The 17,547-nt window shown below is 40.8% G+C and overlaps 1 protein-coding gene across 4 annotated transcripts in view; it reads right to left on the minus strand.

The window, feature by feature from the left end:
- Window positions 1–17,547, minus strand: part of cfap46 (cilia and flagella associated protein 46) — a 188,671-nt gene that overhangs the window by 6,813 nt on the left and 164,311 nt on the right. For all 4 annotated transcript variants that reach the window (XR_013548319.1, XM_078413696.1, XM_078413695.1 and 1 more), the window contains 7 exons: window positions 15,337–15,398; window positions 12,708–12,768; window positions 11,678–11,713; window positions 7,508–7,607; window positions 3,967–4,079; window positions 2,709–2,790; window positions 204–340 (listed from right to left, as the gene is read on the minus strand). Coding sequence is in view for 3 of the 4 variants with exons in the window: in XM_078413696.1 (XP_078269822.1) it covers window positions 204–340; window positions 2,709–2,790; window positions 3,967–4,079; window positions 7,508–7,607; window positions 11,678–11,713; window positions 12,708–12,768; window positions 15,337–15,398 (591 nt within the window). In the remaining variant the exon portion in view is untranslated. The remainder of the gene's footprint in view (window positions 1–203; window positions 341–2,708; window positions 2,791–3,966; window positions 4,080–7,507; window positions 7,608–11,677; window positions 11,714–12,707; window positions 12,769–15,336; window positions 15,399–17,547) is intronic.

A 17,547-nucleotide genomic window follows, 5' to 3' on the forward strand; every position in this document is an offset into this window, starting at 1 on the left:
GTTGGCAATAATTGGCCATATCATCAGTGTCACGGCCGTAGCTTTTCATGAGTTCTATGAAAGCACCAAATGTGGGGTTACTAACTTTGCTGTCAACATAAAATTAGGTAGGAAAGTAAGCTGTGAAGAGGACACAAGGAGGTTACGGAAATCTGCACAGAGATTAAGAGACTGGACAAAGATCTGGCTTGAAATGCACTTACTTTTGGATAATCTCTTAAACTTCACTCCATTTTCCTGAAGTGTACTCGGCCACTGATTAAGCATAATGGAACGAACTCCAGTCAGGCTCAGAAGTTTCACCGTATCCATTTGTCCCTCCGTTGACAACTGCAATGCACTTCCAAAAAAGAAAAGTAAGAATAAAATTATGAAACTTCTTTTGGACTGAAAAATATACTGCTCAGAATGAACCGATGTACAATTAGATAAATAGATTTTTAGCGTATGTTTGACCCTTAATACTAGATCTTCTTCTTGTCATCTCCAAAGATTTATGGGAGCCTGCATGGCATGTCTACTGCAGTCAACTGGGATAATTAAGAATCTTAATGCGGAGAATGGATCAAGATCAATTGGCACTCAAGTGGCATTTAAACATTATGCCTCAATCTTTCATTGCTAAGGTAATTTCTCCAAGGCTTAATACAAAAAAAAGGAGAAATCTTCAGTTTCACTTCAAAATTATATAGAATACGAATATTCTCTAGCTGGTCTTGATTTCATGTTAATTTTCAAATCTATACGAGCAGGTGAGAAAATACCCACTACAATTTGTTAGATTCTATTAACAATCCATATCGAGATTTCAATGATCATGTTTAATGTTGGTGCAATACAAAAAAAAGTATTTAAAAAACGAGACTAACATCGTGAGATTGAAACATGCCATGGTTAATCAATAAATCCTTAGAACCAAATAAGTTTTGGCATTTCACAAAGGAAACCTAGTGATGAGTCAGGTAGACATTGTGCCACATGCTGCTAGTTGTGGGAAGTGCTTCTGAAGAGAACAGCTAACATTTAGCCCCTCTCAGGTAGACGAGTCCAAATATTAGTGAAGTCAGTCCACTGTGTCACTCCATTTAGAATCCAACCACTAACTCTGGATGTGTTGAAATGCCATAGAACTATTTTGGGGAATCCAAATTGGGAATGCATGCTTATATCTGTCAAACTTGTCATCAGAACACCCACTGATTTGAATGGGATTCCTGACATAAAATTCCTCTCTTTTTAATGCTTTAAATTATTTTAATTTTTTATTACTTTTTTAAAATGTTTCAATTCAATTTAATTATTTTTTAATTTTAAAGAATTATAATGCACTTTTTGTGGGGGAGTGCTTCAGATAATGCAAACAGAAACAATTAATTTAGCTTATTTTAGAGCGTGGAAACAGGCCCTTTGGACCACCGAGTCCATGCCAACCAGCGATCATACATGCATAAGTTTTCAATTCAATTTCAATTTAAAAACTTTATTGGCATGATAAGATACATCGTTATATTGCCAAAGTATAGAACATGACATACATATTTAAAATGCATGAATATAAATACAAATATACAATACATGGGTAGATATGCCCCTGTACACATATATATATCCACGCAATACATTTATAGCCTTTTATCGATTGCTACTCGTTCTTGCAGTTGTAAGCAGTACAGCAAGGTAGCAAGTTTAGGTCAATATTAATTTTCTTAGTGTCAAGTAGTGTCAATTTATGTATGCGTGTATGTGTACATGTTGGTCATTCACTGTCTCGCAGGTTGTGGCATGCTGTTACGTATTGTGCGCCAAGATGTACCGTATTTCCTTCGCCAAGGATTATTCTTAGTTTTGATATATCATCTAGTTCTTTAAAATCTGGGGTTGCCAGACTGAGTTTTTCAAAGTATATTTTCCTTATTTTGTCGAATTGTTTACATTTTAAGAGGAAGTGCACCTCTGTTTCACCTCATCTGTCAAACAGTGACCGCATATTCTATTTTCCCTTGGTTGCCAAGATCTCTTCTGTCATAAGTTCTCTCCTGCTCACCAGAGACAATTTACAAACACCAATTAACCTGCACGTCTTTGGTATGTGGGAGGAAGCCAGAGAAAATCCACGTGGTCAAAGGGAGAATGTACTAACTCCACACAGACAGCACCCATAGTCAGGATCAAACTTGGGTCTCAGGAGCTGTAAGGCAGCAACTCTGCTGCTACACCAATGTGCCATCCAAAGGCTTCAATTCAAACCTTACTCCAATTTAGCGTTTGGCTCAGGTGGGTACTGCAGCCAATTAACCAAATCCAGCTTGGCACAACCCTCTGAAAGCAATTTTACATGTACCTGCAGCTTTAGGTGGTCAAACAATGGGTAAACTGGTGCCCATACACTTTCCATTGGTTAGTAGAATACAATATTTTACTTATGTGCTGAATACAGGCTTCTGCCTGCTTAAAATTTTTAAGTGTAGGAAAATAACTGCAGATGCTGGTTCAAATTGAAGGTAGACACAAAATGCTGGAGTAACTCACCAGGTCAGGCAGCATCTCAGGAGAGAAGGAATGGGTGACCTTTCGGGTCGAGACCCTTCTTTGAAGTCTGAAGAAGGGTCTCGACCCGAAACGTCACCCATTCCTTCTCTCCTGAGATGCTGCCTGACCCGCTGAGTTACTCCAGCATTTTGTGTGTACCTAATATTTTAAAGTATTACCTTTTAGGCCTGTCCAGTATTGACTGCCTTCGGAAGCTTTCACTAGTTTGGACCAGATCGAGAAGAATCACCAGCTGACATTCTAAGCAAATATTAGAAAATATATCTTTAAAACTTGAAATATATATAAACCAAATGTTTACACAAATATCGACATCTAATTATACCCATTTTGCTGCTTTTATCCTCCCTTACATTTCTCACGTCTCCAATTCAGAAATGTTGGACCCAGTTAATTTTATAGTTTTCTCATCCTTCAAAGAGGAGCCAAAAGTGGAAAAGGTGTTAATACACCGATCAGTCAGATCTGATGAGCCAAAACATTATGACCACCTGCCTAATATACTGTTGGTCCTCCGTGTGCAGCCCCATACAAAACAGAGTGCGATGCACTGTGTGTTGTGACACATACTGTCCGTGACCACAGTAGACCTTCTGTCGGTTCGGACCAGATGGGATACTCTTTGTTGCCCTCACGCATCGATGAGCCTTGGGCGCCCAACACTCTGTCGCCGGTTTGTGGTTTGTCCCTCCTCGGACCACTGTCGGTAGGTACTCACTGCTGACCAGGAGCACCTCACAAGCCTTGCCGTTTCAGAGATGCTCTGACCCAGTCGTCTGGCCATAACAATTTGGCCCTTGTCAGTCATTCAGGTCTTTACTCCTGCCCATTTCTCCTGCATCCAACACATCAACTTCAAGAAATGACTGTTCACTTGCTGCCTAATATATCCCACCCCTTGACAGGTGCTATTGTAACAAGATAATCAACGTTATTCACTTCGCTTGTCAGTGATCATAATGTTTTGGCTGATCGATGTATATCCTGATAGAATAACATCCACAAGTACTTAAATACTAGCAAATTTGCACCCCAGTACGTTATACAATTATCGCATCAGTAAAAGTTAGAAAAGGAAGAGATTTTGTAAATCTCAATTTGGATTTTAGAATGATCACACATTCCCATGTCAGCATCTCTCCTTGGTCCTGGACAAGGGATTCATGAATTGAAAACTATATGATGCAACCAGAGATTTCTGTTTTAGAATATTATAATTAATGTAACCAACAAATTATTTTAATATAACCAACAGATCAGTCTGAAGAAAGGTCTCAACACGAAACGTCACCCATTCCTTCCGCTGAGTTACTCCAGCATTTTGTGTCTACCTTAGATTATTTTAAAATTACACCTGATAAGAAAGTAACCCAGTACTTCAATTAAAACCACATAATTTAAGAACCCAAAGAATACCTGAAAAATTCATGGAAACAAGTTTTGATGCCAATAGATTTGCTAGAAAATGTTCCCTTCCATAAAAGATGAATGCACTGCACGTTTTCAACAACTCTTCCCATTTTGCATGACTATGAAAAAGAAAGGTTATTATTATTATAACTTGACAGTAAAATTATATAAGTTGAAATCTATCGTAAACAGTACTTCAAGGGCGGCACGGTGGCGCAGCGGTAGAGTTGCTGCCTTACAGCGAATGCAGCGCCGGAGACTCAGGTTCGATCCTGACTACGGGCGCCGTCTGTACGGAGTTTGTACTTTCTCCCCGTGACCTGCGTGGGTTTTCTCCGAGATCTTCGGTTTCCTCCCACACTCCAAAATGACGTGCAGGTATGTAGGTTAATTGGCTGGGCAAATGAAAAAAAAATTGTCCCTAGGGTGTAGGATAGTGTTAATGTGTGGGGATCGCTGGGCGGCGCGGACCAGGTGGGCCGAAGGGACTGTTTCCGCACTGTATCTCTAAATCTAAAATCTAAATCTAAATTCAGATAATTGCGACAGCATGCCTGACCAAAGCCTCAATTCCTCTCGTCATCCAAGCTTCCTTACTCCCATCTGCTTTGCCCTTCATTCTAACAGGAAAATGCATGCCCTGAACTATTGTTAGTACACTTTTAAAAACATTACACTTAGCGGATGTTACTTTGCTGGCAAACAACCTACCCGAATCAACTTGAGCAAGTTCCTGTCTAATATCATCAAAGTTGGCCTTGTCCCAATTTAGAATTTTAACTTTTGGGCCCGTCCACAAGTACTTTATCCATAACTATCTCAAAGCTAATAGCTTTATCCGTAACTGTCTCAAAACTAGGAGAACAGTGATCACTGGTCCCAAAATGTTTGCCCACCAACACTTCAATCACTTGCCCTTCCCAATTTCCTAAGAGTAGATCTGGCTTTGCCCTCTCCCATGTAGGGTCTTCTGTATAATGCAAGAGGAAACTGTCCTGAATACATTTCATAAATTCCTCTCGGTCCAAGCCCTTGGAACTAAGACAGTCCCAGTCTATATTGGAAAAGTTATAATCCCCCACTATGATTACCTGATTAGCCTTACTGCTGCCAACAATCCTTTGGCATATTTGCTGCTCCAATTCCTACTGCCTATTCTTCAAACAAGATGATTGTGCCTTTTTTATTGCTCAGCTCCACCCATGAACAATCAGCAATGTTATCTTGGAGTACTGCTGTGACATTCCATTATCCCCTTAACCGGGGTGGCACAGCAACACAGTTGTAGAGCTGTTGCTTTATGGTGCCAGAGACTCAGGTTTTGATCCTGACTGCAGGCGATGTCTGTACGGATTTTGTATATTCTCCCTGTGACTGTGTGGGGTTTTTTCCCGGATGCTCCAGTTTCCTCCCACATTCCAAAGACATGCAGGTTGGTAGGTTAATTGGCTATTGTAAACTGTCCCTAGGGTATAGGATAGAACTAGGATAAGGGTGATCATTGGTTGGCATGAGCTTGGTGGGCCAAATGGCCTGTTTCCACGCTGTATCACCAAACTAAACTAAACGACACTGAATCAAAAGGCAATACCCCCTCCTCTTTTACCCCACCTCTATCTGTCCTGTAGCATTTGTACCCTGGACGATTAAATTCTTTTTGAGAATTCAGCATTAATTCATTGTAAATCCTCATCATAATGGAGCAGCAGTGAAAAGAAAATCACTGCAGCAAAGATTAGATTTTTGTTCTCAGCACCAAAGCAGTTTTTTTTTTCAAACACTGGAAGTACACACTGTGTATTTATGGCCCTCTTCGATTGGTATAAATATAGATTTTCCAAGTATATATTTACAAAGTTGAAGGATATGATATAAAGTTGAAGGATATGATATATCAGAATAGCAAAAAGGCCACATGCACTTCTGGGTCGGAAGAGTGTGTGACATGCAGGAGAGTGTGCAAATGCTGCTCTTCCCACACAAGGATTTTGGACCCCTTACCTGAAAATAGATACATAACAGAAGGCAGAGGTTTCACCAGGTTAATTCCTGGGAGGGCAGGGTTGTCCTATCAAGAGACTCTAAATGGTTGAAGCCTGTATTCCGTGGAGTTCAGAAGATTGAAGAGTGACCTTATTCAAACATACATGATCCCGACAGGACTTAAACAGGGGGAATCTCAAACGAGGTACACCACTGCAAGATAAGAGGCTGGTCATTTACAACTGAAGTACTTCTCACAGAGGGTGTTCGCTGTCCCAGACATGCAGTGGATGCATTGGAAGAATTTAAAGTGGCCATGAATACATACTTGACAGATTCTGGAATGAAGGATCTCCCTGAGTTACAAACACTCAACTCCATAAATGTGAATGAGCATTTGGAAGACCTGTGGAACGGATGGGTAGGGATTTTCCAGCTGCTGTGGGCTTGCATGATTCTTCTGGGTGGGCACAGGGATTTCTGTTTGCCTTCTCGCCTCACCATTCACCACCACACCCTCCCCAGAGCCACAGCTATCGTACAGCCAAGCAGAGCAGGGAATGCTGAGCCGATTCACTCATTGTGTAGGAAAATAACTGCAGATGCTGGTACAAATCGAAGGTATTTATTCACAAAATGCTGGAGTAACTCAGCAGGTCAGGCAGCATCTAGGGGAGAAAGAATGAGTGACGTTTCGGGTCGAGACCCTTCTTCAGTCTGAAGAAGGGTCTTGTCTCGAAACGTCACCCATGCCTTCTCTCCTAGATGCTGCCTGACCTGCTGAGTTTCTACAGCATTTTGTGATACCTTTGATTCACTCATTGAGTCAGTGCAGCCAGCTGGTTATTGTATTCCCATGCCTGCTCACTTTCCCATCACAGCTGTTTCTGTGATCCTCTCCCAAACACTGTTTCTTTCATTTTTTATTCATCAAAAGTTCTCAGGAACACTATCACACTATTAGAACTGTCTTTATAGGGGTGTAGTGAAATGACATAGAAGAGAAGGCCAGAATAGATCAGCTTTGACCACATTAAATTATAGGAGAGGCTTGAACGCCTCCTCCAGCTCCAATTTTCTTGTGTTTTTGAGTTCTTGTATTTTACTTCCAATGCACCCACTTAATGCCTGGGGCAGTCCGGATGAGAGATGACAGGTTTCCTTCCCCTACCAAATCAAATGACATTTTTTATAATGGTGCAATGGTTTAATCATTATCATTACTTATACTACCCTTTCCCACCTTAAATTTCACATGCATTTAAATAATTTGAATACATTTCAAAGTTGCATGGGGTGGAATTTGAACTCGTGTCTACAGGTAACAATCCAGAGCTCTAGCTGATGGAATATTTAATTAGTAAAAAAGGTGAATGAGCATGTGTGTCATTTTCAGTAAATATTAACTTAGTGCAATTGACATACTAATGACAAATACAGTTAAAACAGATTAAAATCCTTCAGCAGCACAGGAATGAAGATGTAATTGAGCATTCTTTATGACTTTTACTTCATTCAGTGTGTGTTTTGATGAAATTTGAAAAATAATGAAAACACAACCCACCTGGGGACATTCTTATTTCCCAAAACTCCACTCCAGTGTCCTGTGAAACGTGCATTGTATGTTTCTATTATTTCTGTCATTATCCTCACAGGACAGAACTCTAGAAAAAAGTACAAACACATCAGATGACCATAGTTCACTTCATTATCATTATTGCTATTATGCATGAGTAATAACAACTAGTATGAGTACAATATGAGTACAAGTATGAGTTTTGCTTATGAGTAACGTACCTCCTCTGGCAGCTTGTTCTGTATACCTACCATCCCATGTGTACAAAAGTTGCCCCATGGGTTCTTATTGCCCCGCGGTCTAGGCTTAAGCTCAGGGGTGACCGCGCTTTTGCGGTTGCAGCTCCGAGACTGTGGAACAGCATCCCTCTCCCCATCAGAACTGCCCCCTCCATCGACTCCTTTAAGTCCAGGCTCAAAACCTATTTCTACTCCCTAGTGTTTGAGGCCCTCTGATGGGGCGCTGTAAACTGTTTATGTATGTGCTGTTATGTTTGTGTGCCATTGTATGTTCGTTTTCTTAGTACCTGAACTGATGTACAGCACTTTGGTCAACGAGGGTTGTTTTTAAATGTGCTATACAAATAAAATTGACTTGACTTGACTTGACTTATTAATTCCCCCCCCCCCCCCCTCACCTTAAACCTATGACTCTGGTTCCTGATTCTCCTACTCTGGGTGAAAAAGAATTACCCTCTCTAATCCCCACATAATCTTTATTTCACCTCTATAAGACCACCCCTCATCTTCCTGCACTCCAAGGAATAAAGTCCTAGCTTGCTCAATGGCTCCCTGTAGCTCAGGCCCTCGAATCCTGGCATCATCCTTGTAAATCTTTCTGTGCCCTTTCCAGCTTAACAACATCTTTCCTACAACAGGGTGATCTAAACTAAACACAATACTCTAAATGTGGCCCCACTAATGTCTTGTACAACTGTAACATAACCTCCCAACTTCTATACTCAGTAATCTGACTGATGAAGGCTCATGTCCGGAAGTCTTCTTGACCACGCTAGCTACCGGTGAAGTCACTTTCAAGAAACTATGTACCTATAGTCCTGGATCTCTCTGCTCCACAACACCCAACAGACCCCTGCCATTCACTGTGAAGGTCCTGTCCTGGTTTGACTTCCCAAAGTTCAACATCTCGCACATATCTGTATTAAACTCCATTAAGTATTCCTCAGGCCACCATTCCAGCCCATCAAGATTCTGCTGCAATTTTTGATAACCTTCTTCACTATCTACAGTGCCATCCACTTTTGTGTCATCTGCAAATGTGATAATCATGCCTTGTACATTCTCATCCAAATTGTTGATATAAACCACAAACAGCAAAGGGCCCAGCACTGATTCTTGAGGCACATCATTAGTCAGAGGCCTCCAGTCTGAAAAACAATCTTCCACCATCACCCACGACTTTCTTCCATGAAGACAAATTCCCAATCCAGTCAACCAGCTCTCCTTGGATTCCGAATGACTTAACCTTCCAGAGCAGCCTACCATGAGGGACCTTATCAAATGCCACTTGCGATGGTTTTTCATCATTTGTGACTGAACCTACTACTACTTACCTTATTTTAGCTACTCTTAAGTAATGCTGGAGTTTACTGTTAATTTTATCATATAAAATGGCCCTTAAAAGCTTAAGGATTTAGTCAAGAATGATGTTGCCTTCATACATATACATGGGACCCAATTTCAACAAGATTTTGGGAAGTTATACCAAGGCAGGACTTCACACAGAACACTGGACCCCAGGGTGTGATGTAGAACAGAGGGATCTCGGAGTTAAGGTACACAGTTCCATAAAACTGGTGTTTTATGTTTATAGGGTGATGAAGATGGCTTTTGGTACATTGGCTTTTGACACGTTGGCTTTCAGGGAATTGAGTGTAGAGTATAGAAGTTCGAATCTGGAACCCAAGCCTAAACCTAAAGCAGAGACGATTTACAAGGATTTTGCCAGGATTTGAGGGTCTGAGCTACAGGGAGAGATTGGGCAGGTTAGGACTTTACTCTTTGTTCAGGAGGCTAATGGTTGATCGTATTAAAGTGGATAAATTTATGAGGGGAATAGATAGGGTGAAAGTACAAAGTATTTTTTCCCAGGGTAGGGGAATCAAATCAGGGTAGAGGGATTCGGTTTAAAGTAAGAGGATAAAGATATAATAGAAATCTGAGAGGCAACTTCAAGGGGAAATCTGCAGGTGGTACAGCGGTAGAGTTGCTGCCTTACAGCGCCAGAGACCCGGGTTCAATCCTGACCACGGATGGATTTCACAGTGGCATTTGCTGCTGTAAGAAATTTGTACGTTCTCCCCGTGACCTGCATGGGTTTTCTTCGAGATCTTCGGTTTCCTCCCACACACCAAAGACGTACTGGTTTGTAGGTTAATTAGCTTGGTATGAATCCAAAATGTAAAATTGTCCCCAGTGTGTGTAGGATAGTGTTACTGTGCAGGGATTGCTGGTCGGTGCGGACTCGATGGGCTGAAGGGCCTGCCTCCACACTATTTCTCTAAACTAAAGTAAACTCAAAGGAACAAACTGCCAGATTAAGTTGTTATGGCAGGTTCAATAAGTATATTTAAAAGACATTTAGACAGGTAGATGGATAGGAAATATTTACAGGGATATGGGCAGCACAAGCAAATGGTACCAGCTTGGATGGGGCATGGATGAGTTAGGGCAAAGGGCCTGTTTCTATGACAAGACTAAGGTGAGAAGTTAAGAAGAAGTGTTTTATTTGCTAAGTGCCGATGTGGGCTCCTCTTCCCTCACCAGAGCAACACTATTCCTACACCTTCCTTGCTCAAATAACCAAAAGCTCCCATCAGGCCAGAAGGAGGAAGAAGATAGCTCATCACTCACTCTACCATATACAATCGTGACCTCGGAAAACACACTCGACATATTTGACAGGGCAGTACAGAGACATCGATCTGCAGGAGCCAGGACAGAGGATTGGGAATGAGTGGTCTAGATGCCAGGACACAGATGAATTATTTGACAGAATGGACATATGCAATGAAATTCTGATCCATTGGCAATCAATTGGAAATCACGTGTGAAGTGTGGGGTCAATGGAGTAGACCAGCCTCAGCTTTGCGTGCAATTTTGAGATTGGGGATCATCTTTTCTCGCATGGAAGGAATAATTAGTTGGAAACTATTTCCGAAACGTATTTTAGGCTTAATGGTCTTCATAAGTTCATAAACTCACAATTTGTAGGAGCAGAATGAGGCCATTCAGCCCATCAAGTCTACTCTGCCATTCAATCATGGCTGATGTATCTCTCCCACTCAACCCCATTCTCCTGTCTTTCCCCCATACCCCTGACACCCACACTAATCAATCTCCACCTTAAAAATATCCATCGACTTGGCCTTAACAGCTTCTGTGGCAATGAATTCCACAGATTCACCACTTGCAAATTAGCTTTTTGGGAATTGTGCGCCGGCACGATCTTTTGCATTCCCCAAAAACTAATTTGCAAGTGGTGAATCTGTGGAATTCATTGCCCCACCTATTTATGAATTCTTTCCCCATTTAGAAAATAGTCTACTCCTTTATTCCTACTACCAAAAAGCAGGATTCCACACTTTGATTTGCTGCATTCCATCTGCCACTTCACAACCCGCTCTCCCAACCTGTCCAAGCCCTTCTGCAGAGTCCCTACTTTTTCTACACTACCTGCCCCTCCATCTATCTTCGTATCGTCTGCAAACTTGAAAGCCTCCAATTCCCTCATCCAAGTCATTGATATGCATTGACTTTGGCCGACAGATTGCCCTTTAATCTAAATGAGTGTCCAAAGATTGTAATTAAATCAGGAGGTAAATGTAAAGAGGATATGTTTTGTTTACATGAAGTCACACTTTGGCCCATTGTGAGAACTGAAAGATAGACCGTATGAACAGATTGTTGCAAGATTTTTGGCAGATAAATATCGTGATTATGGTACATTTATTTACTCCAGATCTTGCCCTTGAGGTGATCTAGATGCTGTCTAACAACTGCTTACATGAACTCTATTTATTGCAATAAAGGTAATATCTGAACAGTACCGTGGATAGGTTAGCAAGAGCAATTACTATATATGTTTTGAAAATTAATATACATTATCAGAATGCATGAATACATTTTTCTCTCTCACCTAAGTTACTGGTGGTATCATAAGGATCAACAATATCTGACCCATCCAGTTAAAGTTTAACATGGCGTGATTCATAAGAGCTTACTTTACATGACTGCATTTCAATGCACATTGGCTTGTGGAGGTCACATGTAGAATATTTGCCCACATTTCTATCGTACACTATTAATCACTGATTTGCTTGCCAGGTTATGAAACCAGCGTTGCAGTGTTTTTATCAGCAATTATACCATATAAAATCACCACAATTTGTGAGAATTACTATTTGTGGGAAACAAGGCAGAAAATATTTTCCTACCTCTGGGTTGCTGACTTTTGAAGGGCTTTGGAAATTAGTGAGTAAACCTAGTAATAGGCAACTCACCATACAGCAACTCCAAAGAATTTAAAACCAATGTATTTTGCATGTGATATTGAATCGTAAGATGGGTATGAACAATAAAATATGACTAAATACTTAATCAAAATACTTTTGATAAAGAAATAAGATTTCCATAAAACAAGTGAAGTAATGCTAAAGCTAATCGTAAAAAAATAGTATTCTTGGCCACTCTCTATGTGACATTACAATTTCAAAATGTAATTCCATTGATTTTAAAGCAACTGAATTTTGGAAACAGCTTACAAGCCTAGTGGTTCCAACTCTACATTATATTACTAGACATCAAGGATTTCTCAGCCAGTATTAATATCGCCAAGGATCTCATATGCTCCTTTAACAACTATCTAAACTTGTCCAGCACTCTTCAAAGGCTGCAGTGTGGGGTGTGACAAGCATACAGAAAGGCTTCTGGGGCGATTAGACTGGCTAAATGAATGACCAAGAATAAATTTAACATGGAAAAATTTGAGGAAACAAGGAAAAGTTACAATGAAATGTCAATAAATATTTTCCAAGAGTCACAATTATAAAATACGAGTAAATCTATCGTTGAATGTCAATCATCGGGTTACTTTTTTTTTACAATTTAAATCCTTTTAAACATATTATATAAATTATTTAATATAACAAAATTAATTGAAAGGATACATCTGAAGTTGTGAGTATTCACTGTAAAAAAATTTGATGGTAAAATTTGATCAACTGCTGTCTGCAGAGGAAACAAAAAGAAAATGTGAAGTAATGGTGAAACATCCACAGATTAAACATCGGCTTCAAATGTTGGTGTTACATTAATATTTTGTATCCCCTATAGTTTAAACAGACAGAGATGGAACATGGAGATACAAGGAAATGAGGAGTTTGTACGTTCTCACCGTGACCTGCGTGGGTTTTCTCCAAGATCTTCGGTTTCCTCCCACACTCCAAAGACGTACAGGTATGTAGGTTAATAGACTGGGTAATAATGTAAAAATTGTCCCTAGTGTGTGTAGGATAGTGTTAATGTGCGGGGATCGCTGGGCGACGCGGACTGGGTGGGCCGAAGGGCCTGTTTCCGCACTGTATCTCTAAATCTAAAATCTAGAAATGCAGATAGCGCTTTACAAACAAAAGATCCAAAGTGCTGGAGTAACTCAGTGGGTCATGGAGCATCTCTGGAGAACATTTGTGGCCAGTACCTTTCTTCAGACTGATTGTGGTAAGACTGGGGGAGGAGGGGGGAGGGGGTGGGTGGTGGGGGTGGCGGTGGGCAAGGGGTAGCTGGAAGAGAGTAGACGCAGGACAACGCCTAGCGAGTGACAGGCAGATGCAGGTGAGGGTAATGTTTTTTTTTTGGCAGATGGTTGGACAAACGACAGAGTTGAAAAAACAAAAGGTGAAACATAAGGATATGAGATCTGAATTGTAAAGCCAGAGGAAGGAATAACGGTGAAAGGGGAGGAGCAAGGGAAAGAAATGGGTATCAGCCGAAATGGGGCACAGGGAAAAACAGGGGGGGGGGGGGGGGGGCGAGATGAGGAAGAAATGGCTGTTTCTAGGTTCATGACTTAAAATTGGAGAATTGGATATCCATAACATTAGGTTGTAAGCTAGCCAAGCAGAATGAGGTGTTCTTCCTCTAGTTTGCTTGACCTCACTCTGGCAATGGAGGAGACCCAGGCCAGAAATGTCAGTACTGGAATAGGAAGGGGAACTAAAATGGTGAGCATCCGTGATGTCCAGCAGTTATTGGTAGACCCAGCACAAGTGTTCAGCGAAGTGGTCTCTGAGACTACGCTTAGCCACACCAATGTAAAGTAGGCCACATCGGGAACTCTGAATGCAGTAGATAAAGTTAGAGGAGATGCATGTGAAACTCCATCTCACCTGGAATGACTGCTGAGATCCCTGGATGGATGTGAGCGAGGAGGTTTAGGGGCAGAAGTTACATCTCTCCGCGGTCTCTGTGGAAGGCGGAGAGGGGTGGGAATGGGACTGGTGGAGGGATCACGTTGAAGGTGAAAGAAATGTCAGAGAATTGTGTGTTGGATGTGGAGGCTAGTGGGATGAAAGATAAAGACTGGGGTACCCTATCCTTGTTCTGTCGGGGAGTGGGGGGAGAGGGCTGCCTGACCTGCTGAGTTACTCCAGCATTTTGTGAAATAAATACCTTCGATTTGTACCAGCATCTGCAGTTATTTTCTTACAAGAATATTTCATGGCCCCTTTTAGCCCTCCCGATTTACTGTTTAAATTCTCCATTGCTCTATGGAGCTCTATGCTCCATTGCTTCCTTTATGTTCCTCAAAGGCCCTACCTGATCTCAGCCTCCTAAACATCACATATGCTTCCTTTACTTTGACTAAATTTGCAACATTTCTCATTATCCATTGCAATATAATAATCTGCATCATTTTAATTTATAGATTTTTTTTAAACACACTAGTTAACAATATGAAACAAATTAAATATGTTCAACTATCTACAGCTTCAAGCTTACATGAATCATGACAAATTTTGGATGCATAAAGCAAAATCATCTCACCCCTCTGCACTGAAATTTCTCTGATAGAACTCTGAGTATTATATTTGGTCTGTGTTGCATTTCATTTATGTGTACTGTATCAATCCAGTAACATGAGTGCAGCATTAAAACTTTGAGCTTGGCTACCAGTCAACGATACTCTGCCTAATCTATGACTATTCCTTTCCAAAATCTTCAGCTAAATGTTTCCTGTATTTATTGGATTTCTGTTAGGATATAGCCTGGGTGGAGGTTAAAGAGTCAGGGGCGGTTTCTGGTGATGGTAGGGATGGAAGACAAGCAGGTAAAATGCTTGTACAGCTAAATTTTCACTTGTATGCTAGATTTGATCGTTCTCACTCTGCCTGACAAAATACTAGTGAGCAAAGAGTGCTAGGTATTCAATACAAATTCATTTGATCAATCCATCTGACTAATACAGCTTGAGCACACTGTACATGTACAACTGCATCATCCAAATTCAGAACATCACCAATCTGAGCAAAGGTTTTTAACTTGACACAAACTTTAGATAGGACCGAAAGCTTTCAAATAAATGGTTTCAAACAAAATAATTAAAAATATAATAGATGTGCCTTTAACTGCTAACGACATGAACAATCACATTAAATGTGTTTGAATAATGCTGCAGATAATATTTGGATATTATAGACACTGGTACGAAGGCATTCTTTCTTCTTAAACCAGACCATGTTTTCTTACCAATGTCACATTTTGTACATTGTTTACAATAAGTAAGCTTATGTTGGTTACCATTTTCGCTTTTGTCTTTTGGCTCTCTGTTCCTTTAGTACTCTTTGCATCGTTTAGAGTTTCTGTTGTAAGGGGGAAAAATAACGACAATGAAGAATAGGAGTGCTGCACAGAAATTTAGGTATGAATACAAAACACAAGCATATGAAACAGTGCACTGTATCTGATTACTAAGGTGAAAATAGCCCTGTGAGTGATTTAATCCTCAATGACCATCCAAATCATCGGTGTATAGAATCTGCCAATTTATGAAGGTTGGCTCTATTAAGAATATAGGAGGTCGATAATACTTCCATTTGTGTCAGCTATGCATAAAGACATTATTTGGTTACACATCCTTCAGATTTCAAAAATGTTATGCCCTTTAATTCTGGAGTCTACAGAAAATTAACCAAATTCCATGGTATCGAAAGAAATGCCTAGAAATTGGATTGCTCTTTTCTGGGTGCACAAAACATTGTAATATTGTTTATTTTCATCACCAGAATAGGTCCCCTCAAAAAATTTCAAATACATGTAAATCCCTTGTTGTGGCTTGTCGGATTGAAGAAATTCGTCCTTACGAAATTCACGAAACACTACCCAAAAATCTGAGATATGGAATAAAATTCTCCCTTACAGAAAATGAGACAGAAACAACTAATTTGTCTATCTTTATTTTTGTTATTCTGTATTTCTGCCTGGCAAATTAATTTAATACACAGGGATGTGTGGCGGTGGGAAGTTGTGAGAGGGAGTGGAAATTCTGACCCATTGAATGGCCCCTACACCATGTGCCAACAAAAGGTGCAGGAAGTGTTATGAGCTGGAAGAGCTCAGCTGTGCATCTTGGAGCTTAAGCAACTGCTAACATCATCACAGTGCATCTGTGAGACTGACTTTTTCATGGAGAGCTGTTTCAAGGGCAGGCCACCCCACAGCTCATGAGAGTTGGGAGTAGAGACAGTCTAAGTGACTATACAAGAGACAGAAAGGAAAAGAAAAAGAGGCAAGTAGGTGAGAAAGTACTTCAAGGGACTTTTGCTCTTTAACCAGTACTAGACCAAATGGACCCGTTGGGCCCAAACCTCTCCTGCATTGGTGCAGTACCCTCTCCTCCCCCCCATCGCCCCTCCCCCCCATTCCCCCCTCCCCTCCCTTCCTCCTTCCCATCCCCCTCCACTCCATCCCCTCAACCCCTCTTATCCTTCCTCCTCTCCCCTCCCTCCCCCACCACCCCTCCCTCCATCCTCCCCCCTAGGAGATAGATTTAAAATGTGAATAACTTAAAAAATATAACACAGATTTCAAAGAGTGTAAGAAAATAACTGCAGATGGTGGTACAAAGCGAAGGTATCTATTCACAAAATGCTGGAGTAACTCAGCAGATCAGGCAGCATCTCAGGAGGGAAGGAATGGGTGACGTTTCGGGTCTCGACCCGAAACGTCACCCATTCCTTCTCTCCTGAGATGCTGCCAGACCTGCTGAATTACTCCAGCATTTTGTGAATAAATACTGATTTCAAAGAAACTTCTTTCATTAGCACCAAAGGTGAGTAAGGTGGGCCTAAAATTGTCGCGCTATCGTGTACCGTTTTGACTGTAGTTCGGAAACAAACAAATGAGAGTTTTAGTAAGATGTAGTTCTATGTATTGATATAAAAGAGGGTCCCCTGGCTTTTCAGCCATAGCCTGGACTAACAAAAAGATTAAAAAGATCAAGAGAGTTATAGTTATAGGGCATTTGATTGTTAAAAAAGGCAGACATTTCTGTGGTCCCAGACAGGACCCCAGATTGGTATTTGCCAGGAGCTATGATATCAATGTGCAGCTGGAAAGGATAAACAACCAGATTTCATGGTCTATATTGGTCCAACAGTAGAGATGAGAGATTGGTCGAGATACTATGCAGATTCTATGGAGTTAGAAAAGGGATCTGCCTTTAATTATGTTTTACTTTTATTTATTTACTTATTTATGTTTACACAATTGCCGATTACCTCACAGGATGGCTGATGCATAATGAACGAGAGAATCCTGAACCATCTGACATGTTGTAGATATGTATGGGCCTGCGCCTTGGAAGAATGTAGAGGTTTTGCTGTCAAATTGTGCATTTGTATTTGTGATATGATGTATTGTGAACACATCAGCTTCAAAGGGGTGTCCAGGGAGGGTGGGTGAGGGTTATTTTTGTTGTTATATATAAAGAACAAAATGGAGGGGAATGTA

The sequence above is a fragment of the Rhinoraja longicauda genome, chromosome 16 (genome assembly GCF_053455715.1).
Source record: "Rhinoraja longicauda isolate Sanriku21f chromosome 16, sRhiLon1.1, whole genome shotgun sequence".
NCBI classification, from domain to species: Eukaryota; Metazoa; Chordata; class Chondrichthyes; order Rajiformes; family Arhynchobatidae; genus Rhinoraja; species Rhinoraja longicauda.